The 27,922-nt window shown below is 38.7% G+C and overlaps 1 protein-coding gene across 1 annotated transcript; it reads right to left on the bottom strand.

The window, feature by feature from the left end:
- Positions 1 to 1,150: 1,150 nt before the first annotated feature.
- LOC103811284 (protein phosphatase 1 regulatory subunit 1C-like) lies at positions 1,151 to 25,795 on the bottom strand. Its single transcript, XM_009084248.1, has 4 exons — positions 25,715 to 25,795; positions 23,423 to 23,483; positions 3,188 to 3,225; positions 1,151 to 1,267 (listed from the first exon to the last, which is right to left on the bottom strand). Exons 1-4 carry the CDS (start codon positions 25,793 to 25,795, stop codon positions 1,151 to 1,153), a joined length of 297 nt encoding a protein of 98 aa, XP_009082496.1.
- Positions 25,796 to 27,922: the final 2,127 nt, after the last annotated feature.

Below are 27,922 nucleotides of genomic sequence, written 5' to 3'. Positions count from 1 at the left end.
AGCTCTCAGCAGGGTGTTACAGCTAACACTGCATAGGATGAAGTCCTTGAGAGGAGATACAAAGACCTGTTGTACACAACACTTCATTTGCATGGTATTCAGTTTGGGCTTGTACACAAAATTATGTAGTAGTGAGATCAGTAAGTATTATTGCTATCCATGCAAAGCTTTATCCTTCCACAAAAATTATTATAATTGCCTGTAACAAGATAATTTCTAATATCCAGAACACAAAGTTTAGCACATTTTGACAAATAGTAAGTGTTGTGTGACACCTGAGTGATATTTTAACTGTAGCTAAGACAAGTACTAGAGAACTGAAGCTACAGAATGAGATATGTACAACTGGCTGATATGGTAAAATACCTAATGACAGCAGCAGTATTTCACACAACAGATCAGATATCCCACCATTTTTGCCAGGTAATAAATTGTGTTAAGCAGACAAATGGAAATTTGTGTATTCATTATGTGTCAAGAGACACCTGACAGGATAGCATTTGGTCTGCAGTTTGGAAATAATCCTGCTCTGACAACTATCAGTCAGAAGTGCTGGTGAATCACTATAGATCTTGCTTCACTGCAAGCACCATGAAGTCAAACTCTGTTCAGAGTTATTTGAGAAGCAAGGTCTAAATCTAACTGTTCTGATCCCAGCTGATATTCCTGCTGCTTTAACACATATTCCTGTAAAGCATATAAGCCCTTGAAAACTTTACCAAGATTTCTCATTTTTCCTTATCTTCCCAAGAAAGTCTTCACACTTCCTACAATCAGATACCCAGCCCACAGTCTGGCTATTCTTTTCACAGCTGTCTGGGAGGCAGAATATGAGGGAATGGTTTAAATAAGAACAGAGAGCTCTATGGGGCCAGCACTAGTAGAATTTATGTATTCAAGGAGCTCTCTTCAAAGTTTGGCACTGAATTATCGGTAATATCAAACCAATAAAAGTATCAAAGCATTTCTTGAAATCTATTTTCAACACATATATTTCCCACTGCAGCAAGATTCCGTGCAAGATTCTGATGGGCAGCATCAGGCAGGTGGTCAACGCCAGACTCCAAAGTCTGAAGACAGCGATGGCTGAGCATGAGCCTTCCACAGCTGTGGGACTCTCAGGTGCAGCCATCTCTCACACCCACATTTTTCATCTGAGAGAGAAGGCACCAAGCCACGGCGCAAGGGTCAGAGGCAGGACCTGGACTGTACCTTTGAGGGCAGGTGGGGTGAAGACGCTCTGCTTCCTCTGCTTGGGGGACGCGGTCTGGGACTGGGAGGGACAAAACACAGAGAGAGGCAGTAAGAGTGTGTATGAGGGAGAGTTTTCTGGTCATGGCAGCTCCAGGTCTTGCCCTACAGCTGCTTTCAGCGGATGCACACCCCGATTTGAGGAGTTTCTAAGAAAACAATATCATGTATATCTGGTGCCAGCTCCTGGGCTTTCATGTGTATAGGGAAAACTCCATTAGATAGACAAAAACATATGTTTATTGGACAACCTTTAAGGCTCCCAGGCAAGAAAGACCCAATATTACTTAAAATTACCCTTCACTCTAAAAAATATTGTTAAACATAACATTAGGATAGCCTGTGCTTTTAACAGGCTATGTAACTGATTCTCATAAGGCAAATAAATGTTTATATATATTAAAATATGTAAACAATATTAAAATAGTTGCAAGATTTACATTAACCAATACTCCAACTAAATACAGTGTAATCAGTGATTATACGTACAGGTATGTATATTAATATATACAGTACATAGAATAATCAGTGATTATATGTAATTGGTGATTATATGTACATGTATGTATATTAATATATACTTTTTAACATAAGTAAGAGGAAATCCCTCCCCCTGTACTTTTTCAGCATGTTCTATTATACCTAAAATAATCACTTCATCAGCCAATCACTCAGCTTTTAACTGGGCCTGATTTGAGTATTATATTTAGACAGTTAAACTTTTTATGGCATCAAAATCACATCTATGCACAAAAGATAAATGATTCCAAAATAATGGCATCAAAATTACACATAGAGTAATAGTACCGTAATTATACCAATGTTCAGTTAGCAAAAACTAACTGGAATACATTCAGTGCTAAAGCAGAGCAGCTTTTGTAGAGTGAAAGCAGCTAAACTGGTGTCTGTATTACACCAACATGAAATATGTCTATATACCAAGGACAAAAAAGCTACATAAGGTTACACCCACAGCTAGCTTTGGAAGTCATAAGCACCATATCACATTCCTAACAAAAAGGTTAAGGAAAAGCTGTGCGTGGGCAAGTGTTTTTCCTCATCTAATCAATTTCTAGTTGTATTTGATGTTGTCTTTTCTCAAATATTTGCTAAAAATGCCTAGTATATAGTCTGTGAATTTTGATCAGATCTATTTCTTCATGGAACATTTGCTACAGCTCCTAAGAGAACCACTTTCACACAAGTATGGCCAAACCTATTACCTTACCTTATCTCAATGGATGGAATAATAACATTTATAAATAAAATATTGCCTTCTTTGGAAAGAGAAAGCTATTTATAAACACTGTGGGATGGGTTGTTGATCCTCACTCCAGTAAATATTTTTAAGTTTGTATTTGAGTCCAAATTCGAACCAATCAATACCTCCTGCTGCTATTTAAAGTTCTGCCTGCTGTCCTGAGCAATGGCTGAAGGAGAAAGTGATCAGGGAATTGCAGGAACCATGCAAGGGGAAGTTAGAAAACTAGATCAGGGGAGCCAGTTTTTAACACGTGTACAAACAACATCACTGCACTGCCTGCTGTAAGCTTGGCAAATAATGGAGAGAGTAGAGAGGTGTTTGCAATACTTTTGTAGACCAGCAGTGACCTGCAGATCCAAAGCAATGCTGGGATTGTGTGAGCTGGCAGGGTCATGTTGGGCCAGGTATCCATGTTTTGCCAAAGTATGGCAGCAAGGCAGGAGGGAAGTTTGCCTCTCCCAGCACTGTGTTGTGTGTCAGCAGAACTGACACACAGCATAGCTTTACACAGCCCTGGTTTGGAAACAATGGCTCTTCAAAGGCTGTGTTACTGAAGATGGCATGACAATGTAAAAAAAAATATTAACCAGGATGAATCAGTGAGTTTCAAAAGGGTTTTAACAGTAGACCTATTTTCACAATAAATAGATTGAAAAAAAATATTTCTCTTACCTCTGCCTGTGAGATGTTTGTTCTCTTCTCATCTTTTTCTAGAGAAAAAGATACGGAAAGTGAAAAGTCAGTACACAAGTGTTTCTCAGTGCTCACACTTGCAACTCTGTCCTGAACTCTAGAGTACTATTGTAAATATAAAATTAACCTTCTGATTTACAGCTTTTATCTTTTTTTTTTCCTGAGACATACAATGTCTCAGAAAACCAGAGGCCCTGATTAGCATTTAGGCATAAGCACTGCATCTGAAGCATTGAACTCCCATTTTTTTTCTATGAAGAACAGCAAGTGAGGGAGTGCCTTCAGCAGCAGGTCCTTTTGCTGGGCCAGCAGCAGGGCTGTGTGCTTGCAAGCAGGGCTGCCAGGGCTGCTTTGCCAGGGGGCTGCACTTTCTTCTGTGGTCAGAAAAGGTTTGGTTGCCAAATGGTGTGCAGTAAACTCACAAAGGGCTCTACTGTGCTCAAATAATAATAGAAACCTCACCTCAGTTGAGTTATTAATATACCAATACCGGTACTGAAGAACACCTAGCAGTACTATGAAAAATTGGCAAAACAAAGCTTAACAAAGAGTAATCTTGAACCTTGGAAATTTCTTTACAGTACTGGATTGAAATTTTCCCTCAGACTTCTTACTTTTGTTGCCTTAATTTGCTTTGGACTATATGCATGGCAGAATTTGTAAAGCTAGAGATTTCTAATAAGAATAATAAGAATAAGCATCTCTGAGAATCTGTATGAACAACTAAGTGAAATTGTATGAAGCAGAGGAGGCTCAAGGATCTTCCTAACCACGGTACATAACCAGTTTATCGTGAGCTAAATTACTTTCCTACTGTTGTTTAATGTGGTTAATGGCCAGAAAGTGTCTGTCTTCTGCTGATGATTTCCCAAATATTTGATGAAGATCATATAGGATCGCTGATGCACGGTAGTTTGGAGTGCTAAAATAAAATACTATTAAAAACAGAGACCTCAGTCTCCCAGTTTACCAATGCCCCTTGTGAATTTTTCCACTTGCAGATGTGAGTGTGTAATTTTCTTCGAGGTTTGGCAGAGCTGTAAATGTAGGTCTTAGGGAAGAATTATGTCTGGCCAATATCACTTTATAAGACTTATTCTCTAGATATTGGTAGTTTGTGGTGTGCTGTGTATGAGGGGACAAGCCAGTCCAGGCAGCTAGATTGCGTTTTCTATTGCATTCTTTACTATTGTATCTGTGCATGTTGCAAACATTAATTGACTTACTGGATTTTTCAGTGTATGTATTTCCCATTAGCTCCAGCAGAAAGACATGCAAATCACTCATTCTCAAGGTTAAAAACTGTAGCTGAAAACAGTGCTGATTACTAAAGCATGGTCCCACAGATACAGAATTAGACAGGACAATCAGGAGGCCAGTTTCCTGCCATTGACATTTGTGTGAACTTTGGTAAGGTCACTAATCTCCTCCTTGACTTCCCTACCTGTAAATAAGTATAGCAGTGCCTATTTCAGTATAGCAGTGTCTGTTCAACTCCATAAAACACTTTGGCCTATGAAGTTAGGCTGGCTAAATGGGTGATTATTTATGTGCTTGTAATCTTTCTTATTGGTTGTATACCAAACGGACACAGACTTCAATGAGTCAACATCTGACATTTTCTTTAGCTCAGGATCCTGGATTTAATTTGGAGGCTGAAATTTGAATAAGCCAGGAACTTTCAACAGAGAACAATGAAAAGTCAGTTATGTCCCATTCCTTCCTGAAACTCTAAATTTGCCCAGATTAAAAATATATTTTGTAAACCCAAACCGAGGCTTGCATACAGAACAAAAACTGTGATCAGCAGCTTGGTAATGTTTCAGGTCTTGTTCCTGAGGATGTGCACTACTCTAACCCTTTGGGCTTGCACATTTAGTGTTCTGAGTGATATGACATTAAAACTGTCAGAACTGGAAGATTTTCAGCCTTTCCTTTCACCCAGAAGCCTTTATATGATGGGAAACTTTGGGAATAAGAATTGGTCCTCTATGGAATTAAAGAAGTCATTCATATCTACAGGGAAATAGTGGCAATGAAAAGCATCAGACAACATGGAAATTTAAGAATGACTTACAAAATCACATAATCAATTTTTAAAATCAGGAAACAGAGATCAGAAATTAATATAAAGGAGAGACGAATACAAACTTGAGGTAGCAGCAATGAAGTGTTTCAAGTGAGTTGTGAGATGAAGGGAAAGGTAGAGCTGATTGGTTATACAGTTTGGACAATGGTACATTTTGACATGAGGACAGAAAGAGCATTGCATGCTTATTTTTGAAAGGCATTTTGATGGATAAGACTCAATGGAGAGTATAGATTTTTAAGGAGAGGTGACATGGAGTAGGAACAAGGGAGGTCTAGACCTCCAAATGCCATAGACTGAGGCAGAGAACAAAAAGTAAACAAAAGCTCTTTGTGTAGAGGAGGAAGAAAAGATGAAAGGCAAGTGGGACATGGAAGGAAGATAGAAGAGCTCATGTGTAGGTGAGGCAGTAATGAGAGACAGGGACAGTGGGGTTGTAGCAGCAATAGAAGGGGGGGACATGGAAGGAAGATAGAAGAGCTCACGTGTAGGTGAGGCAGTAATAAGAGACAGGGACAGTGAGGTTGTAGCAGCAATAGAAGAGGAAATTTAGTGATGACAGAACATAGCTGGAGTGCAGTGTGGGCTGGAGCTCAGTCAGGAGCTCTCTGCCTGGGAAAATACTTAGAACCATCTTGATCTAACTGAAGGATTACATTAATAATTGTGTGAACATTCTTCCTCAGACAAATAGTAGTTTTCCAGTGTAACTTCTAATGCTTTGAAAGCAATCTAAATAAATTACTAAAAGTATGTTCCTACAACAGTCTTACTAAGAAAGTGCCCTTGTGAGAGTCTATGCAAGTAGGAATTAATGCTCTCACTGCAACAGTCAGTAGTGACATCAAGAGATCATGTAGAAAACTGCTCTCACTGCAACAGTCAGTAGTGACAGCAACAGATCATGTAGAAAACCTCTGTGATAACATTTTATGATGAGAATGGAAGGTACAAGGTAAGAAAGAACATCATCGGTTAGTTACATTTCCACCTATGTAAGTCAAACAAGCCATGCATCTCCCAAAATCACATCCATCTACAATTATAATCTGAATTTCTTTACTGAACCCTTAGAGCATAAATTCCTCTTGAAAAGGGTCAGGGAGTAATCAGAAACTAAAAGAAAAATATCAGACTGTGGTAATTATAATCTGAATTTCTTTACTGAACTCTTAGAGCATAAATTCCTCTTGAGAAGAGTCAGGGAATAATCAGAATCTAAAAGAAAAATACCAGACTGTGGCATAACTTGGTACACAGAAGACAATGAAGTCCCTGGTTTGTCAGCATCCTTTAGTTCTCATTGACTACTGTACAGGCAGGATTCTGCTCACAAAAAAAAAAAATACAAAAAATAAACAGAATGATAACTGTGAATTCAAGTTATCAGCTATTTCTCTTTTATATGAAACAAAACCCAAGTTCTTGGTAGATAACTTCTCCCTACAGGTTTGTTTTATTTTTGGGGCTGGAAGGGAAGAAGACTTTTTAATGATCCTCCATTTTCCTCCCTCACAGACCATAACATTGTTCACAGGACACAATACAGCTGTATTGTATTCCAGATCTCAACATATAGCTCTTTTTTCCAGTTTAACTTATTCTCAGCTGCTCTAATTAGCTATCAGGAATCTAATTACTCCAGTAATTTCTTGACAGTTTTTGTGGCTTTGGTTTAAAGAGGTGTAATAGAAATCATATGAAGAGCTGAGAATGGATTTCAGCACTTTCCCTTGTGCTGGGTGAATAATGTTTGAGCCTAGTGTGAGTCTTAGCTCATGTAGGTTGTAATAGCATCTGTCAAAATAAACAGGGTTTCAGGCTTTAGTCAGTGTCCTCAGAAAACTTAATAGTCAATGAAGGCTTCAGTCTAAAGGATATTTCCATCAGAACAGATATGTACACAGACTTTATAAAACAAAGACTTGGTTTTTTAAGGAGAGACACTTTGAAAGCCCATCTACCTGCACGGAACTCCTTTCAGCATTAGAGCTCTAAGCTTTAGCTTTTACCCAGGGCAAAATCTCACCCACTTGCAGAGAAAGCTGCGAGACCTGGCCCAGCTATATTGCTGAAATAGGTGGAAGAAGCACCACGGGATTTGTCTCCCAAATGCATTTGTTAGGAGAGCTCTTTTGATTATTTATTAGCAAATCTTCCCGGACAAGCTGATATGATAAGCTGAGCTTCCCCAAAGGTCAGAGAAGAAGTGAGTGGAAGGAGACTGGTTATAGCTGGAAGGACAATGCTTGGTGGTGCTGATCTCTTTTTCCATGAATCTCCAATGCTGTCTAAATGGCATGTCCATGCTGAGGGAAGATTTGTGGTCACTTCAGAGTAGGATCAAAGTTCATCTGCCTTTCTTTTCCAACTGGATAAAGTTAATGCTCTTGGAGCAGCTATGCAGGGCAAGAGGTGACCTATTTTAAAAGACTTGTCCACTGATATCACCCATGGGCTCTGCAGTGGTCTCATCCAACAAAAGGTTATCTCACCCAGCTAAGTACCCTGCTTGCTTTCCCCTCAACAACAGAAAATAAAAGCCTTCTATGTAGGGTTTCATTCAGGCACTGGAGAAACAGAGCAGGCCAGAGAGCCTGGCTTTTACACAAAAGAAACTCAGTAAGAGGCTGGTGTAATTATTGGAGAAACTTTCTTCTAGAGTTTGGAATTTTCCTTGGAAAACTGAGCAGATTCAGTTAAAAATCACAGCGGGGCAATAGATTTGGATTGGTTAGTTTTTGTCATAGTGCCTAAATTTTCCTTTAAAACTAATAAACACAATAGTCTTTAATTGCTCAGATAGTGAAAATAGCCCATGAGCTGCATAACTATAAAAGGTTTTAGTTAAAGAATGATTTAAACAAGAATAGTTTGAATACAAAAGAAATGAGCCTGATGACAAACTTTAGGGGCACAATATTTAATTTGGAGCCACCTTACAATCCTGCCCCCACCCCTGTATACACAGTGCCACTGGAGGGAGCAAAATAGATGCACAGAAGCATGGATCCAGCCTCTCACATGCAAACTAGTGCAGGGTACCCCAAGCTGAGACAAATCAGATGATGCTATGAAATAGTTCATCCAGTTTCATTTCATTTCACTAGTTTTCATGAAATATCTCCATGGCCAAGTAATACTATGCCCATGAGCAAAGTTTCCTCTCAGAAGCTATGAAAGACATTAACTAACTGTTTACTTCTGATCAATGTGTTCAGTGATGACATAGAGCTGGAAAAGGAAAATAATTTTCTTGGTCCTGAGTCCACTTAGCCATCTCCTGTGATGAAGAGGAGAGCAGCTCTATTTTCCTGCTGTGGAGGTGGGGAATGCTTGCATGCTTGGGCAGTGGGGACAGAGCTCTGCCTCCAGCCTTGCTGGATGCTAATTGTGCAACAAGGCAGACCACATTTAAATGGCACAGACTCACACAATTTTAGGATTTAAGAAAAGAATTGGATAATTTTCAAAACACTTCATTCTCCTGCCATTTAGTGGCAGGAAAATCTGAAATTTGCTGAAAATTTGTGTTCAATACTTTCACATTTCAATTTCTCCACAAGTAAAATAAGGATATATTTTAATCTACCAGCTTTCCTCACTGGTGTTTGAACACTGCTGTCTGTATTAGCCATTGGTACTTGTAAAACAAGCTCATTGAAATCTGATTTAGAAATTGGCTGACATAGTATTTGGTTTTTCTGCTATCAACACTACTTCTTCTTTTCTCTAGAAGGCCAAGGAAGATCAAAAAATATTTAATGCTTTACTTTTGCCAGAGTTCTAACTACACATTGCCAGATCAGCTAACATCTCATCACTTTTTACTAAACCACTGATGTAAGAAAAGGAAAAGAAAGACAAAAGTAAAAAATGCTTAGGCAGTTAATTATTTGATTTTTGCTTGCTGGTTTTTATTTGCCAGTATCTATCAATGAAAACTTGAGTTGGGTTTAGATGTTGTTACATTTAATTACAAGAAAAGTCCTGGTAAGCCCTCCTGGAGTGAGTATGTGTTTCTGAAAATATTCACATTGCAAAAACACCTCATTAAACTCCTGTATCCCAGCTGCTGTGGCAAGCATAGCTGGAAGGTCTGCTCCCCTCCTCAGTCAAGTGCTGACAAGAGAGAGCATACATTGTGGTTTTGCTGCATCTCACACACTAATCAGCATCTAAATTACTGCTTGGCTCTTTAGGGAGCACTAATAGCAAGATTTATATAGGAATTATTAATAAAAACATCGGAGAGAGAGGAATTTGCTATATACATAGGCATTTGCGTGCTATCCTATCAGACATGGGTTTGCAGTTAAGGTGTGTAGCATGGGAAAGGTCCCACATTACACTGACAGCACTGTCAAAAAGAGACCTCTTGTCACTGTGGCTCAGAGACCATAGGGCAGCTTTTCCCAGCTAGTTCCTGACTGTAACCAGCCCTTCATACTTCACTAAAACACCACAGGCTGGATGAATCTGCTGTTTGTGCACTTAGAATTTTCTTTTCAAGTAAATCAGTCCATTCATATTTACATATTTCTGTATCCCCCACCTTCAATATTCAAGTAGCCAGTACTAGTACTGAGGGTAGGGGCAGCAATCTTCCTTGTGAGACTAAATCCTTCCTAATGGTGCTCAAAGTCAGCCACTAAATGAAAAGAACAATCATCCCTTTTCTCCCAGTACACACAACAGCATCTGATCCAAACAGTACCTATATCTCTGACCATACTGACAGTATCCAAGATCCCACTTTAAACTGCATAAGAATATGAAATAAAACCACCTTTCAGAAATTACAGAGATCAAAATTTCTTTAAAACATGCATTCTGGTACCATAATTTATTTTGGAAGAAACTAGTGACATTACAAACTTCAAATGTGAATCTAAATGTATTTGTTTACAGCACATGAATCTCAGAAGGGAATTGTAGTGCCTGATTCACCACCTTGTTATTCCAGTTTCATGCCAGACTCATGGAAATCAGTTTCATTTCACTGGCATTAAACTAGAATATAAGAGTGATGAATCAGGTCTGCAGCCTTACCACAGAGTAGTTATGAATTATTACAACAAGCACAACAGTCATCCTTCTCCTAAGCATTTTGTTTCCAATTTTTCACTCTCCCTCTCTGAGATATGTGCTAAATATTAATATAAACCAAATTCTGAATAAGTTCTACAAATCGAATACAGCTCCTCAAAATATACTTTGGAAGAGAATTAAAATATATTTATATTCTCCCTTCTTACTAGTATGGACTGAGTTGTTCTGCCTGTCATCTTGGTGTTGCACTTCTGCCTGACTCTAGTCTTGCAACAGCTGCCAGCTCTGTGAGGCTTTTTCTGATACTATCATGGCTTTAAATGACAGGACACAAAACAGGCTTCATGGAAAAACCTACCATGAAAAAATTACTTCCATGCAAAAGTTTCTTTTCCTGATAGCACAAGAGGCCTGTTCTGCAGTCCTGATCCACAAAAGAGAGGGTCAGGTGAGCGAGGCACTTGGAACAGATCCTCCTGATGTGAAATCCTGGATCTATGATATGGGGACCATTACAGACCTGGCAGGTCTTCCCAGAGAACGCAATCAATCCAGGGAGAAATAGGCTTGAGGTAAACATTCTGTTTGAATAAATAATGTAAAGATTGACTTTAATTCACAATATAAACAATGCCAGCCTTGAACTTGCTTTCTTCTAGTTGCTTGCTACGCAGCACAAACTCCTGTTTGATGAAAGAAATGGAGATGGCTTCCAAAGACCAACTGACTAAATAAGAGGAACTGGGATGAGGTAAGTAAAATGTTTTGCTTTTTTTTTTTCTTTTGATCTTTCAGATGAGACATTTTCTGGACCAAACAAAAAGCTCTTGCTAAATTACCAGGACTGTCTCTGAGCTAAGCTATTCATACAATTTGCAGTTGACCAGTGTGGATTCATGGCATCAGAGCCAGGAGGAACCTCCAGCAGGATCACAGGGTGTCACTGTGGACAGAAGCTCTAGATCAGGGTTTGACTCCATGCTGCTCCAAAGCTCCCTGAAATTTCATAGAATCATAGAATCAACTGAGTTGGAAGAGACCTCGAAGATCATCGAGTCCAACCCTACCATCGTTCCTAGACCCATTCCAAAAGTATACCATTTAGTTAACAGCAAAGTACTTCCTTCTGTTTCCAGCATGACAAGGCTAAGCACAATCAGAAATCTGGGGTGCCTGATATGCTCTGACCCTTGGCAAAGAGGAGTTTGCCAGTGCCTGGCTCTGCTGGGTGTTAAGGGGAGCAGAGTGGTGTTCTAGGCAAAATGAGTCCTACAAGTGTTCAACACATCTGGTGGACTGCAAAGTGCAAATCCTGCATCAGCAAAACAAATCAGGCAAAACAGAACGTTGGAGGGAAGTAAAAGACAAAAAATCATTTACTGCTGACTTTATCAGGCCATAAGCAACAGCAAGTTTTGCCATTTACTTAAAAGTCAAGATTTTAGCCTATATATACAGCATGAGTTTGGCCTAAAAAAAAAAGGAGAAAAAAATAAAAGTAAAAAGGCAAATAATTTTCTCATTTAATAAACTAGTTCTAGTGTTAGTGCAGCTGGGAAAGAACTTCAGACATACATAAACTGGCTCTTAGTCAAAACTCTTGCTCTGTATCTAAACTAAGTAATGACAGTTACATCAATATTCACTACATCATTGGAATTCCAGACTAATTCATTCAAATAAGTAAAAACAAATGAGACAAACTGAAGAAAACAGCTGTGATTAGTGATGTGAAATTTAAAATCTTTGGTCTATAGGGAAGGTTGTTGATAAACTCAGGTCTCAAAATGAGCAAAGTAAGATACATTGTCTACATATATGCACAGCTATTTAGGATGATTAAAATCTCCCATTTAGATTGCAATACACTTAAGAAAAAATCCCCTATTTTTGCAGTAAATAAACCAGGGTGATACTGATATTTTGGCATGAGCCAGAAGAGAACCTGACAGTTATCATTTCTGGGTGCCCCAGGCAGTGCTGGAGGGTAAAAATAAACTATAAGAAAACCTTAGAAAATTAGACTTTCACAGAGATATGAAACAAGGCAAAGGGTAAGGACTGCTAAGTAGACCTAAATCACAATGTGGTGTTTCAAAGTTTGTCCAGCTGTGTAGAATGAGAACTCACCTCATCATAAGGTTACATTGACATGGGGTCTATTCTGACACAACAGCAGATGTCAATAAAGATTGCATCTCTGCTGTATGGATTAAGGGCAATTTCCACATTTGCAGCATAATCTCACCTGGCCTGAAACCTGACAGTGAAAGAAAAGACTTACGTGAAGGAAATAGAAGGGCAGTGGAGATAAAGAAGGTTTTTGAGACATTAGAAGAAGGCCCGAGCTGTTGAGTGACTGCCAGCAAATACTCAGAGAAATAGGTTCAAAGAGCAGAAACATGAGTCTGAAAATAATGTGCCCAAGCAAAAGATACTGCCAGACTACTAAATGTTTGCAAATAATTGCTGCTGTTTTATCAAAAGTTCCCCAAGCTCATACACAAACACTTCCAGAATAGCTTGCAATTCCTTTGTCCATTGACTCAGTCATAACAATGCATCAGTTTGTGAAAAGAATTGGCATGTTCATTTAGGATTTTCAAATGCAGAAGGAATCTAAGCACCTTGAAAAGACAGCTACCCAGGATTGTGAATTCATCTGTAGTATTGGACAGTAGTAGTGTGCCACTTTCCAGCTGCTTGCTTGCTTTAGGTTCAGTCTATGTTCAAATGACATACTAAAGAGATTGAAGATCTAAATATGACTGCAATCATACATATCATGAAGTAAAATCCATGGTTACTAGAAATATAGTACTAGCCAATCCTCTGATATACATTTAAACCATTTCCTAATAACTTCATATGCAAAAATCAATTGTGATGGAAAATGGTTCAGAATTGATCCACTGATTGCAACTTTTGTATTGGGGTTACAGCTGCAATAGCTATCACTGGAAGCTGTTCCTTTCTCATCTGTGAGCTGCAGGAGTATTCTAAGCTCTAAAATGAAAACTAGCAGCAGCAGCCAAAAGTAAAAGGAAAAAAGCCAAATGTTTCTCAGCATGCTAAAGCTCATACAGGCATTAAAAATATCATATCTGAACAGTTGTGTTGTACATTCTGGAAAGTGGCATTTGCCAGTGGAGAAGAAAACACACAAAACAATAAAATTCTTCCTTAGCCAGTAATTATTATTGCTGTCTTAGCAGTTTCCTTCCTTTTGGAATAGTACCTCAAGGACTTCAGTAAGAATGTGTTGTAAAGCTAGTCCTGGCCAACTGCTCGCAGCTTACTTGTGGTTAGAATGCACATGTAGAAAGCTCCTCATCTGCATCATCTTACACATGAATCATGTAAGCTACTAATAATGTCATCTGCATCATCTTACACATGAATCACATAAGCTACTAATAATAGTTCTTCTTGGGGTTTAGGACCCTTTTAACTAAAACAGGATGCAAATACCAGTTTTATAAATTCATTTTTTGGTTTCCTGAGCTTTCAAAGTGTCAGCACATCTAGGTGGGCTGGAACAGGCCAGGGCAATCATTGTTAGCTCAGAATAAGCCAGCATAATATCCAAAGGCATTTTTCAGAATTTCTACTAACCTCACTACATACCAGAGACAGAGAATTGACTCTGGTTTTGTTTTATGTAACCTCACTACATACCAGAGACAGAGAGAATTGACTCTGGTTTTGTTTTATACATCTCCATCTGTACTGTTGCAATCCGAAACACCTTGCTGTCATTCCCATGGAATAAGCTGTTCTACACCCTCCTATGGGATATGCTGTACACATTAAAGCTGAAGTCACACACCAGCATCAGTGTTTTAGGAGGCTTGAAAGTGCACTTTTAAACAATTACAGCTCTACTAACTACTTACACTGTATTTCAAAAACAGACAATAAAAACCTGATGTTGGTCTGGATCAAAAATCTTCTGAGTTACAATTCTTTAAAGGGAAAATACTTTTTTCTCTCCTATCTCCCTAATCACTTTTTAGTTCATCAATACACTTCCACTTCAAAAAGAAAGGTTATGAAACAGCACTTAGTAATTACAAATATGTTGCTTTCAGACCAACTGGGCTTTTAGGTTAAATTGCTCCCTGATTCTGCAGCTGTCCTGCAGATCCTAATTTAACAGGGAAAAGATGGAGCAAGTGCTTCAGCTGATCCCAGAGATGCTACTGCTTGGTGCCAGTCAAAGAAAGAGCAAGAGAGGTTCATCCAAATCTTTGCCCTCTACCCCTGCCTGAGAACAGCAATGGCAGGCAACTTCAGAAAGACTTGTAGGGAATGCTATCACCACAAACCATTGGGCGGGGGAGGCTTAGTGCAGAAATGTTTAGGCTATGGGATGTCTAGGTGCTAGGATAAGCCATATTGTAGGGTGCAATAGATCTCACTATTTTATTGAACTTTTCACCTGACTTGCTCAAGCTCATTTTCTGCCCAGCATGACTTTCTCTGCTTGTCTCATCAGAATGAAGGACATGGCCTCATGTGAAAAGCACAACTTTTAAAATGCACATTTGTCTACTTAACACTGCTAATTCTGTAAGTGCAGTTTGGTTCCACAGGATGAATAATGTCAAGACATCAATTTTCTGTGGTATGTCTGCATGCCAGATATCCCAGGGAAAACATGAACAAAGAGTAAGCATGTTACTCTGCTTCATTCTGCTGCTATTATAGTCTCTTGAACCTACAGTAAAGCCATTTGAGAAAAATAATCAAATTGATTTTAGATACAGATGCAGGAATAACATTTTGAAAGGGAAAAGGAGAAAACAGAGTTCCTTTCAATAGACATACAGTTTAATTCTAACCTAGAACTTCTTTGATTACTGTAAAAAGAGACTTGACTGGTCCAACTGATCTTGTTTCTACCAGCTGATGACACAGACAGCTCAGACTCACAGGAAAGCAAAGCTAAGCTCTACACCTCCCTGCACTCTTGCTGAATTTCTGCAGCCTTCTGTGGCTGGCAAAACATTTCATGATTGAAACCTTCAATTTGTTTAGAGTCTCAGCTAGCTTTAGGTCTTGATTCATGAAATTCCCACCTTTGATGTATTTTGAAATGAAGTTTTAACTTTGATTACAGCATATAAAGAGTTAAATTTTGTCTCTAAAAGCTCAATAAATGGGCTATTTTGATTGATGCTTTAAGTGCAACCCCTTCCCAATATTCTGAACATAATGAGGTTAGTGCTAAAAGCTGGATTCTCTCTCATCTGTCTGCATTATCTATTTATTCCGCACACGTCACGGTAAATGAGTGCTGCATTAAGTACTAAATAGCAGAGGTCAGACAAACCCAGTGTTGTTTGGTTTTTTTCCCCCCTCAGAAAGTCTGAAACATTTATTAATGGAGTTTACTTTATTACCTGATATAAACAGAAAATTTTAAAAATATAAAATCAGTCTTGGCATATTATTGAAGCATGATTTAAACATAATCTCAAAAAACCAAACTGGGCATTTTTATTCAAAATATTTTATCTTACAGTGCTTAAGTGGACTTAATTTCCAAGTCTTTGAAATTTCTTACCATTTAAAAGGAAACCCACTCAAGATACAAACAAAATGTTTGCCACAGGCTAAACTCGACATATTTTGATCCAAACCTTTTTTAAAATGCCATCAACCCCCCAGACTGTTTGCTCATATAGCTATATTAAATATAGCTTAAGTATTTTGAGTATAAGAAGTAGTTATTACACTTAAGCATTTCATTTTTTACATAGAAAACATCATTTATTCAGAATTCTCACCAAAGCAAACTATATGAGGTGCTTAAGTATTTGGCACAGTACAAATCTGTTAAGAGCTCCTCTAGCAAAACGTTAATTCTTATGAATGCAATAAAGCTAGAATCTGTTCCACTAACTTCTTCACCAGGTTAGGCAGCCATGCGTGCTGCTATTCCCTACCCAAGACACAGTTATCATGTTATATGCATGGAAGCGATAGCAAATATAAACATTCCAAAAGCTTATCAGTCCTGACACTGAATGATCAAGCAGTTGGAGTTCTGTAACTCGAAGCCATATATATTAAAAATGATTTGCAAATAATCTCCTGGGGTGGAAGAAGGCTGTTTCTATGGTGCTTTTGTATAAGGAACAAGGGAAACAGATGCAGAGTACAAGGTTCAGCTCTAAAAATACCTCATTTACTTTTAGATAGTTCCAGAGATGTTGACCCTTCCAACACTAAACCAACAGGAGGCAGGGAGCAGGAGGAACAAGTTAAGTCATGGTACACATCAGGAGCTTAGCTGCGCTGATAAATGAAAAAGCATGTCAATTCATCCACTGGGGATTTAAGACTGGAATGAGAGAAATGGATTAATGCAATTCCACTCATACTGGGAGTGAGTAAGACTTCTGGGTTTTTGGCTTCATGTCCTCTCAGTTGCACCACTTCTCTGAATTAGGCAGAAATCTGAGTCGTAGTTGTGAATATCCAATCTTTATTTCCACCCAACAGAGCTTTTTCAGGCAGTGTTTGCATCCTATTCTGCCCTGTCTTACAGAGGGATGTTGGGCTCCAGTGAATGAGAGCGACTCATTCTAGTTTTGACTAAATTTACTCACTTCAGCCAACTAGTACAAGCAACCAAGTTCCTTCAGGCTTTGTGTCATGTAAATTGTACCTGTGCAGTCATCAATAAACACTGAAAATGAAGAAAGCATGGATAAAATTAAACACACAAAAAAATACACAAAATAAGTTAATTTTGACCAGAACATGCACTACACCTTTTTGTTCTGACTTTGTTTGAGTAGCTGTCAGATCCTTCTCCTTGTAAAAGCACTGCTTACTGACTAGGGTGACAGACCAGACTCTATTTGGGCACTATATTAAATACTATGTGTTTCCTACTGTTTCACACTATGTGGTGTACACAATGACTAAAATATTCTCAGGGAATTATTCTATTTGTGAATTAATGCATTCATGACCTTAAAAATAGCAAAAATATAGATGGCTGCTTTAGTGATAAACTTCAGTTTAGGCACAGCAGTGCCTGGTGCATCCCAACCAGCTCAAGTGTCATCCTCTGGCCTGCTGTCCTTACTGTACTGCAGGGATCATGACAGCTCTGTTGGCAGGTGATGACAGTGACATATAAAACCCTCACACTCTCATTAAAATGCAGAATTTTAATGAAATGGAGCATTTTCATGAATGACACTAAGGAAAGCCTTTTTTAATTTATTGTTTCTTTTTGGAACCTATGAGCTTCTGGACTGCATTAACAGGAGGTCAAGCATAGTTTCCTGAGTCTTTTCTTTTCTTTTCTTTTCTTTTCTTTTCTTTTCTTTTCTTTTCTTTTCTTTTCTTTTCTTTTCTTTTCTTTTCTTTTCTTTTCTTTTCTTTTCTTTTCTTTTCTTTTCTTTTCTTTTCTTTTCTTTTCTTTTCTTTTCTTTTCTTTTCTTTTCTTTTCTTTTCTTTTCTTTTCTTTTCTTCTTTTCTTTTTTTAAAGTCCTTGAACTTTTCTTTTTGTTTTCACAGTGTCTGTACTTGTACTGCATATGTGTGAGGAACTTACACTGTGGCTTATCCCTAGGACTTCTGTGGGCCTGAACTGCAGAGTAAATTCGGAGTAACCCTGAGACTAATGTATATAGGTAAGGAAAAGGAATGTAGTTTGCTACTGAATATTTGCAGTCACACATCAGCCTACGAACAGCAGGATATTTTCAAGCACAGACATTTTGATCTCTGTTCTGGAATCCCTATCACCTGTCAGGTTTTATGCAATGTTTGTTTTATATACTTCATTGTTTCACTATGTCAGACAGTCCTTTCCAGCACAGGCTGAAAGAACATGAAGGTCCTTATCACCCTGACAAGTAGTGCCTGATCTCTGAACATCTTGGTGCCATTGGTAACACACACTGAGCTACACTGGTCCTCTGCTATGGGGGGACACAAATGTTTTTCATTGCTTATTGCCATACCTCCACAAACTCCTAGAAAGATATAAAAAGAGACAGTATACTTAAATGTTATACACATTTAGCATATAGAAAGGCCAACTGGTTTGAAAAAAAGATACAGTTAATGGCACATTTTGTACTGCTGTACTGCTTTACTGAATGCTTTACTACCACATTAGAAGACTAAATTTGCAATTTAAAACAGCTGCTATTTAGCTTACTCCCTCTCTAGTTCTTTACCCAAAGTAAGCAGTATGTCCTACCAGAATCTCAAGCTTTTGAAAAACATATCATTTTTCATGAACTCTGAGACCAAGAGTTATCCACTGATTCAAGTTTCAATGTGATTTTTCCCTGAGAAAGTATAACAGAACTGCTTGACAATGCCCCAAACCAGCTGCCTCCTACTTAGTCTTTTTTGATCTCACTTTATTTTGTCTTGGGACAAAAAAATGTGACCACTAGTTGTAAACCAAACATATTCGTTCATCTAAAAGCATCATCTAACTAACATTAGTCACAAACATTAACATTGGGCAGAACATATTGCATTTATCCCCTCAAGGTTGTGGCACTGGTACAGTTTGCATCACCAGGAAAGCTCATCTCTATGTGGTAATGAGATTTATTGTGCAGGGAAAGTCCGTGAGTGTCTAGAACCAATTCAGCATAAAAAAACCTCAACTGCTTTGTGTTGTCATGGAATTCACACAGGTGTAAAGACCGTTTTTCCTCCTGCCACCAATCTGGCTGTGTGTTTGCTACTGCACTGAATACAGAGGCTGCTCCTGAGGCATCCCAGCAGAGCTCTGGGGAAATGGCAGTAAGCTGAAAGGCATGAATCCCTTTCTGGATAATGGAAAATCAGCTAGGAACAAGAAACAAAAACTGCTAATGACCAAAGAGAAGCTGCAAGCATGTTCTTTGGAGACAGGCACAGCTTGCTTTTCTTCAAGTTATGATTTCCAGCCTTTAGTAACCTCAGATATACTGAGTTGTACTTGGAATATGTTTTAGATTGCTTTTGCAGTGATAAGATACCCTTTCAGCCTTGAAATGAGATTTGCAAAACACAAAAACGCAGCTCTGGAGAGGAGTTACCAAAACACATTGCTATGTTTTTCTTATTTCCAAACACTGAGTAACATTTACATTACAAGCAAGGAAGTCAAAACAGGCAACAGAGCAGAAAGGGGAGCTGAGAAAAGTTAATACATAGAAAATTCAGAAACTCAGAAGTTTGTCCTAATGTTTACCCATATCATAATGCTTTAAGAAGGATGTACATTTTGACACAAGTTGAACAGCCTTTGCCAGCCTGACTGTTTGATGTTGTGTTGGCTCTGTGACAAAGCCAGTCTGTACAGGAACACTGGCATTGTTTTCTGATCACAGCAAGCCTTAATTGCATTAAACCTGAGTTGTGGTCTGACAGGCTTTCCTCCCTCAGCTATCACTTCTCTACTTTGCTACCAGCTTTTCCTTGAGCCATTGCAGTATGATATTCTGCTAGTTTAAAGCATGGCCAGACTTTTATTTCAGATAATAGGAATTGATTTCCATATACATTCTGCTATGCGTGGTAAGGAGACAGGAGGTTGTCTGTATACAGAAAAGGTTGCTGTTAGGGTATGGTGATATTCAGTTTCTGTTGGCTCCAATGATGTTGCAAGAGAAATAGGAAGCAGGAGAGCTTTAACAAGTGTTAGGTTAAACTCTTGTGCAGCACAATAGCTAATATGTCTTTAAAACTAAGCACGTGCGTAAGTTCCTTTTATAAAAGATGGACATAGAGCAACTGTGGCTATAGCAGGATACAAATGGTTACCCCAGTAACCCATGCAGCATCCTGCACAGGATGAGATGCTGCACATTTTTGTAGATATGTCACCTAAAACTTGTCTTTGCCCTCACAGATAGTAAAAGGGTCTTGTAATTTCAAACAAAGTAAAACTGATTAGATATTATGCAATCAAACATCAGATACTCAGAAAATATAGCTCCATTGATGGCAACTGAAGCACAATAGATTTAAGCCGCTTCATAACTTGAGTTTGCTAGTGCTAGTTTCTCTGCTCAAATGTGACATAACCCATCAAAGAGCACCTTACAGAGCACTTACAGAAAGACTTAAGGGTTTATTCATAGCTATGTTGCTCCACAAGTTCATTTTGTCCATTGCAATTGCTGTTGCTGCTGAAATTCACATTTCTCTTTTGTTGACATTGATTGCAATTATACTTGATGCTCACCAGAGTGAACATGAGAAAATGCAACAGCCAATGATGATACAAACTGGATATTAGCTCCTGCAGTCACATCTATCACCTGTCTTTAAATCATTGTGTGGTCTAACACTGTCTCCTTGGGAGCAAGGAAGCCAAGCAGACTCTTACAGTTTTTGAGTAGCTGTCATCGGTTTAAAATTACTTAGCCTCAGTAGATATTCCATCTTCACTTTATAGCACAATTGACCTGACCTAAATCAGTGAAGACATATTCCTGTCAAAACCGTAGCAGATATCAGGGATGGATGATAAGCCTTAGTAGAAAACAGCTTTCAGATCTTTGTACAGCAAAACTCTAACTGAATTTATTATGAACTTCTGAAATGTCCAAACACATTTTACTGCCTTCTGGTTTCCGGACTGGTCTGCATCCAGAGCACCAGAATACAACAAAAATGCTGCCTTTTTTCCTGCTGCAATCAGAAGCAGCTGTAACAGAAGGCTATAGAAAAGTCCGATCCTTAGAAAAACGCCTGTCTCTGTTTTTCAAAATAAAAGAAGTTTAGATAATTTAAGTAAACTTTGCAGAGGCATCCAAACATTTAGAATTGCATTAGGACACGTATTTCAAACTCTTGGAAGCATATGCTTCACGAGCTGTTTGCTCCTAATGCAGGAAGTGGAGTACTCCAGTGGGTAAAATTCAAAAGACAAGATTCTGGTTTAGCCCAGCTCTAATTTAAAAGGTGGCTTATCACTGGAATTATCTGCTGCTCCATTTCCCCGTTGATCTAGGGAATCACACTTCTAAAGCAATTTTCTGGAGTGTCAAGCTAGCACCCTTACTTTTATTATTGACTGCAACCATGGGCACTGATGAATTTACTATTTTTTGAGAGAAATTATATTCAGCATCCCACTGAATAGTATTCAAAATCCAATAACTGATCAGCATTTTGGTGCTTAGTCAGCAATGTGTCAAGAGCCCCTAGGACTAGCTGTCTCTGAAAGCTGAAGATATACAATAATTTCAGAAGTTGCAGAGCACCTTGCAAGATCAAGACCATATGGATTTGTTTAAGTATTAGCATTGTAAAGCTATTGTCTGCCTTTCCAACCTGGCTTTACAGTCCTTATGTCCAGCAGGTTACACAGCTACATGCACACACCTTGTTCAAAACACTTGCCCATACCATGTACACCATATGGATATATGCATGCAGATGCTCATGCATGAACCACATGGTGAGGTGCAGGAAAATGAAGCTGCTTTTAAAGATTTTATTTTTATCTGAGCTTATATAAAATTTATGAACAAGACAAGATTGTAATTTAACCAAAGAATAATTTCATTAATATCAGTTCACGATATCAAGAAAGAGTGATAATACCTAAACAAATAAAATAAATAAGTGAAGACAAATACTAACTCTTGGGATTATATGGAAGTTGACTGAAACTTGCAGCAATCCTGACTCATAATAGAAATGATTTATTTAAAGATTCATTATGAACATTGCAGGAAAGGTGATAACAGACCTGCACCACTTTGTTTACAGTAAAATTTCCTGTAAATTAAAGAGTTCTTATTCTCTGTTTGGTTTTGATCTGGTATTGTACCAAATATCTGTTTATAAAAGGAAATATGACAGTACAAAGTGTACAAAGTGAATTGCAAAAGAGATTAACAGTCAAGGTGAATTTGCTTTAAATTAAGTCCTAGCAACACAGATGCTGCAGATCCCATTAAGGTAAGGAAAGTCAGACTAAGGCAGATATTTCATGCACCATTACTGACAGCTGAACTGGATGAAATTCAGGCCAGAAAGCTACTTGCTAAACTGGGATTGGTGTTACATGGGTCACTGTCAGTGACCTTAGCCATATGACATGCTTGACCTTAGCTAATCTCTGTGCTGAGCTGCAATGACCTCAGCTCCAAGAGCAGTGCTTTCTAAATGTTTCTTTCTGTACATTTCGGAGCAACTTCAGCTACTGGTGATGTTGATCAGACGTGGGGACCAGCAGCACAGTGCAGCAAGTAGAGATCATGAAAGAGCTAGGATGGTTTTGTTTCATGGAAGTGCCAGTGCACACGGTACTGACCTTAGAGACACATTGGTGAGAAAATGCCTGAACTGCTTTTAAAGGGGATTCAGATGATTATGAGAGAAGGCAGGGAAAAAATGTTGCAGAGCACTACAAAGGAAAAGTTTGATATAAAGTAGGTACTGTTTTTCAAAGGGATTATATGTCGAGGATTTTTTCCTGCAATCCATTTTTGCAGAGCTTTTTTTGCTTATAATACTCCCTAAAGAGCTTATTAAAGAATCTTTCTGAAATCACATTTATGTGACAAACTATGTTGCAACCTCAAATCATCCCATCCCACAGAAAATCTTCTGGGGGGAGTCTTGGATGAAAATAGTGTATTCACAGTTGAAAAAGAATAATGAAAACACAAATTACATGTTTCATCAGAAAACTAGAAAAGAACCTGTTTAGTAGAAGCAATTCCCTTGGTTGAATTAACCCTGAAACCACCCTGGGGTCTCTAGAGCTTGGACTTCATAGGTATCCACTCAGGGAAAGAATATATTTGTGGATGGAAGTGCTGGATCTGGATCATATTAATTCTCTTCGTATGTATAACAAAAGATTTACATAGAGGATAAAACTGTGAAATTATTGGCATTATCTGAAGACCAAGAATTACATCTGTTCATGGGATTTACTCCAAAGTTCTAAGATCCCTTATTTGATATTTAGAGCTATGAAATTAACGCTGGATTTTAAAAATCACGTAGTTAATAAAACCGGTTTTCAGACAATCTTGTTTATACAAGTGCAGTGGTTTAGAAGGTATGTTGGCACTTACCTGGAGGCATGTGTTCATTCATGATGACAAGGGATGCCGGCGTAGGCCTTCTTTTCCTGATCTGTAACAGGTATAAACCAAGGAGAGTCATTAGGGTCCTTAAACTGCCCCACACAGAAAGCAAAGCAAAGCAAAAATTTCTTCTAGTGTCATTCTGAGTATAGACCAGGCAAAGTTTAAAAAACCAAACTACTTAAAGAACACCAGCACTTCAAGGTCTTACTGGCTGCTCATCTGGTCTGACAGTGATCAGAGTCATGCTGCTGCTTGTACAGGGAGAGCAAAAGCATGGGGAGACCTTTCCAAAGTACTTTTAAGATTTGCAATCAATTTAATTTAGTTTTTCGGACAGATTGCTGACAAATACCAGTCATATCTTAAAATATTGATATTTAGCTTTGATTCAAGAAGAGGATTGCAGTACTTTGTGAGCTTGTATGTGCAAATGCCTAATACTATCATAGGTCTCACAAGTAACAATAATATGTTGTAAGTACACTTCAGAGTTGATATTGCAGGTACGCCATCCAATGATTCTGTGCTTCTAGACTGTGGCAAGTGGTGTTCCTACTGCTCTGTAGCTAAAAAATCTTCAATTCAAAAGAATGTTTCCTAAAAGCACTATACAACAGATCTTCATATACCAACATATAAACCCGAATTGTACGCAATTCTTCTTATTCAGAGTTTATCTGGGTAACTACTCTTGTTCCATTAACAGTGGCTGAACTGCATGGTATTGGCCTATCCTCCTATAATGCACACATTTGCATTGAAAGCTTTGTGTTGCTTCACTAAAGCCTCTGGGCTTGATATTCTATTGAATTTAAGAGAGGGACCAAGAGTAGTTAAGCTAGAAACCATTCTGACAGAAAGCCTCAATGTCAGTGTGTTTGTTCTTTTTCACTTGCTGAGCCAACATCTGTATTTAACTGGGTTCAAATTTTGCTTTCAGAGGTGTAAATGGAAAATTACATCATCAGGGTTAATGGGTTTATTCCAGATTAGTGTAATTGTAGCTGACAGCAGAATTTACAACTTTAATTTCAACACACACCCACAGTGAAACTGTATAGCACTTGGAATTTAACTCACAACACAAAAAAAACCCAACTGCCCACAAATACCATGCAGCATTTCAAAAGCCATGGGAATTCCAGGAAATCCTAATCCTATGATTCCCACAGATTTAAGAAAAATACCAGAACACATTCTGCTTGAATTCATTGCAGAACTGTTCTATCAGGTACAGACATCTTGCAGCTCAGAAGTACCTAAGGACAAAACGAAGACCCGCAGCAATTCTCTTCTGCACCCTTCTAGTATTTCTGCATTCAGTGGTCACTCACAACTCATCATATTCTGGCCTTTTAAGAGACATGACATCAGAATATTCAGGAAACCAGATACCTGTCCTAAAGTTGCAAATACTTCCATAGCTAAGGGTACACAACCGTCAAGGTTATAATATTCCCCTGCTATCATCTAAAAGTAGACTTACCCAAATAGAAGCAAATGTTGAGAAGGACTTGCACTGGGAGAAATATAATAGGTCACCTAATTATGATTTATCCAGCTTTTCTCACAAGATTCCTGTAACCTTTTTTATGCACATCTACGCATATCTGTACACAGTAATAGATATCTTTTCCTCCTTAGACATCTGTATTGCTATATATATTATAGGTATGGGTATGTTTTGGGAGTGAGTCAAAACTTACAATAGCACACACATAATTCCAGTGTGGACATAAGTCAGGCATATTTCTATATGTATGTATTTTTCAAACATGTAAAAACACTGTAAAAATGGCAGAAAGAAGGCTGTATAAAAATCATGGGAAATACAGGAAGTAACTGAAGTGATGACTACTTTCCAAAACATAATTGTATTTTCTTGTGTTAAAATGAAGGGTAAATAGACTGTCTTCTGCCCAGTATTTCCATTTGGTACCTGTTATCAGCCTTATATTTTGCTTTACATGCAAATAATATACTTGAGTTGATTTCTTGAGAATATGTATTCATATAAGGTGTATGTATTAGGGTACAAATGCAGTTACAGAAAAGGCACAGCAAATATGTACTGAATAAACCTACCCAAGGTAAAGAAGCCTGAATCTGGCTAGAGGACATATCCTTCTCCCTCTTAAGGTATATCCAGACATCGCTATATCCAGAGCATTTAATCTACGGTTTCACTAATGTAAGTTAGGAAAGCATTTAGGCCACAAATATTACCTGATCCTATCTCATTCCCTCAAAACAGCAAAAGAAACTCATCTTCCTTACCTGCTCAGCTGCCTCAGGATCTATTTGACTCTGAAACAGGGGCACAGCAAACTGTATTTTTTTGGGGCTGTTGGGCTCCATCGTGATGCTGAGGTGAGTCAGATGAGAGAAGAGCCTGGAGCTTGAGTCTGGGTCTGCACCTCTCCCTGGGCGCTCTCTCCACAGCCAGGCTGAGTGCTCCGCAGGAACAGCTGTAACTCCCGACTTAGCACGGGAATCTGCGGGAATCGAGCAACTCCCTTATTCCACATCCACAGAGATGACACAGGCTTGGCTATTTTATTTTTTTCCCCTCTCTCCCCTCTCTTCAGCAGTCCTTCAGATCCTCTCAGCAGAAAGCTGAAAGGAACAATAAGCTAATTGTGCACCAGCTCACTTCTACATATGCCAAGCATTCACTCAGAAGCTAATTGAAAATGCAATACTAGCATTGCATGGCCTGGAGCCCTGGGATTTGAAAAAGAGGATCTCTCCACCGTATATTACTAACTGGCTGCTCAGAAGTGCAATGCAAGCTCCCTCTGAGTATTGCTGATGGGCTCTTAATTATTGATGAACACAAATCAGGAAGTTTTCAGATTTTGGGGGTGGAGGTAGCAGGAGGGGTGGATGCAATAATTCGATCTCTGTTACAGTGTGCCAGAAATGCTCTCCTATTCTCAAGTATCAAAAAATTGCCTTTGGTCTTTCAAATCCTTCTGTAAACCTTAGAGGTTTAGAATATTCTAAATTTTACAGGAAGATTTTTTAACTATGATGCTACACAGATGCCCACACTTCAATGAAGCTTCACTGGTGTGCTAAGTGGGTTTACACCTTAGGCTGGGTTTGCAGATTTAGACTGCAGTTTCTTTTGATAGGGGCCCATTTCACATGACTCCAGACACTAAGAACATCCACATTTAAGCCAGCTGTCTGGACTCTCTCATGCTAAGCACATCGATGTTTCATCCTGTCCTAGCTAAGTGGGACATAGTGTTTACTGGAGATTACATTTTCTCTCCATTAACCCTAGAATGAGGAAAGATGATTCAGACTAGTTATCTCCCTTTTAGATGCCTAAAATTCAGAAGGCCAAATCCTACTTCAGGGTACAAAATCTGTGCTGCCTTCCAAGAGCAGGAAAATAATTTGGTCAATCGTACCAATAGTACTCTTCGGCGAATATAATTGATTTTCACTTGTCATTTCATTTTAATTCAAAAGAAGCATATGAAATGATACACAGCAACCACTGACTTAACCTACCTCTTTGTAAAACTCAGAGGAAACAGAAAAACCTCAGAGGAATTTGAAAACAGATTTCTCCTTCAGGCCACCTAGAGCACTAAGGATTTTCACAGTTCACCACAAGCTTATTCAGTCATTGAGTATTTTCCCACCTGTGCCAGCAGAGGCAGGGAAGGAACAAGGATCATAGTTGAGAACAATGCACTGGCCATACACAGCAGGACGAAATAGCAAGCCAGGGACGGAATACTTGTTTGACTTAGATTTTTACGAACGAATACTTTTTACAAATGGAACACCAGGGTATTTCTGAACAACAGCAAGCACACTGGCTGGCTGTTTCCTGAAGGACATGCTAAAGCTCAGGAGGTGAGGATACACTAAAAATTTAAGGATCCAGGTGGCTCAATGATCAAATATAACTCAGTGAGGGCTGAAATTCCCCTCCTTGTCCAAATCAAAACTGCCGTGCACCATAGTGGTTTTCAGCCGACAGCTAGTAGCTGGCAACTTTCATGTTTGATTTCATGTAATAGTTTAAGTGGCATTAACTTAGAATTGTTGAACCACAGAAGAGTCTGCTTGGTGGGGACCTTCTGGAAATACCTGGTCCTGCCTACTGCTCAAAGCAGGGTCCAAGATCAGGTTATTCTGGGCCCTTTCAGTCAGAGTCCTGAATACACTCAGTTCCATTTACCACAACAAATGAAAGAGATGCACAGCATATTGATGCTCAGTGTTTCGTATGACCATTTTTTAAGACTGCGTTCTTCCTACAGAGATTTCCACAGACAATTAGAGCCAGAGTGCAATTGAAACAGTTCTGCTGGCACAACTAAGTCTAAGACACTAAAGTAAGGGAGGCACACACTGCTTTCACAGTGGTTCTTCTTCTTGACCTGCCAGTGGACAGTTAGAGAGTTGTTTTCAGGACAGTCTAGTTATCCAGTTTCACAAGTTCTTCGTGCACACACGTGG

Source organism: Acanthisitta chloris, unplaced genomic scaffold (genome assembly GCF_000695815.1).
Source record: "Acanthisitta chloris isolate BGI_N310 unplaced genomic scaffold, ASM69581v1 scaffold18071, whole genome shotgun sequence".
NCBI lineage: Eukaryota > Metazoa > Chordata > Aves > Passeriformes > Acanthisittidae > Acanthisitta > Acanthisitta chloris.
Note: the sequence above shows the minus strand (reverse complement) of the source record. Positions and strands in the feature narration are given on the sequence as shown.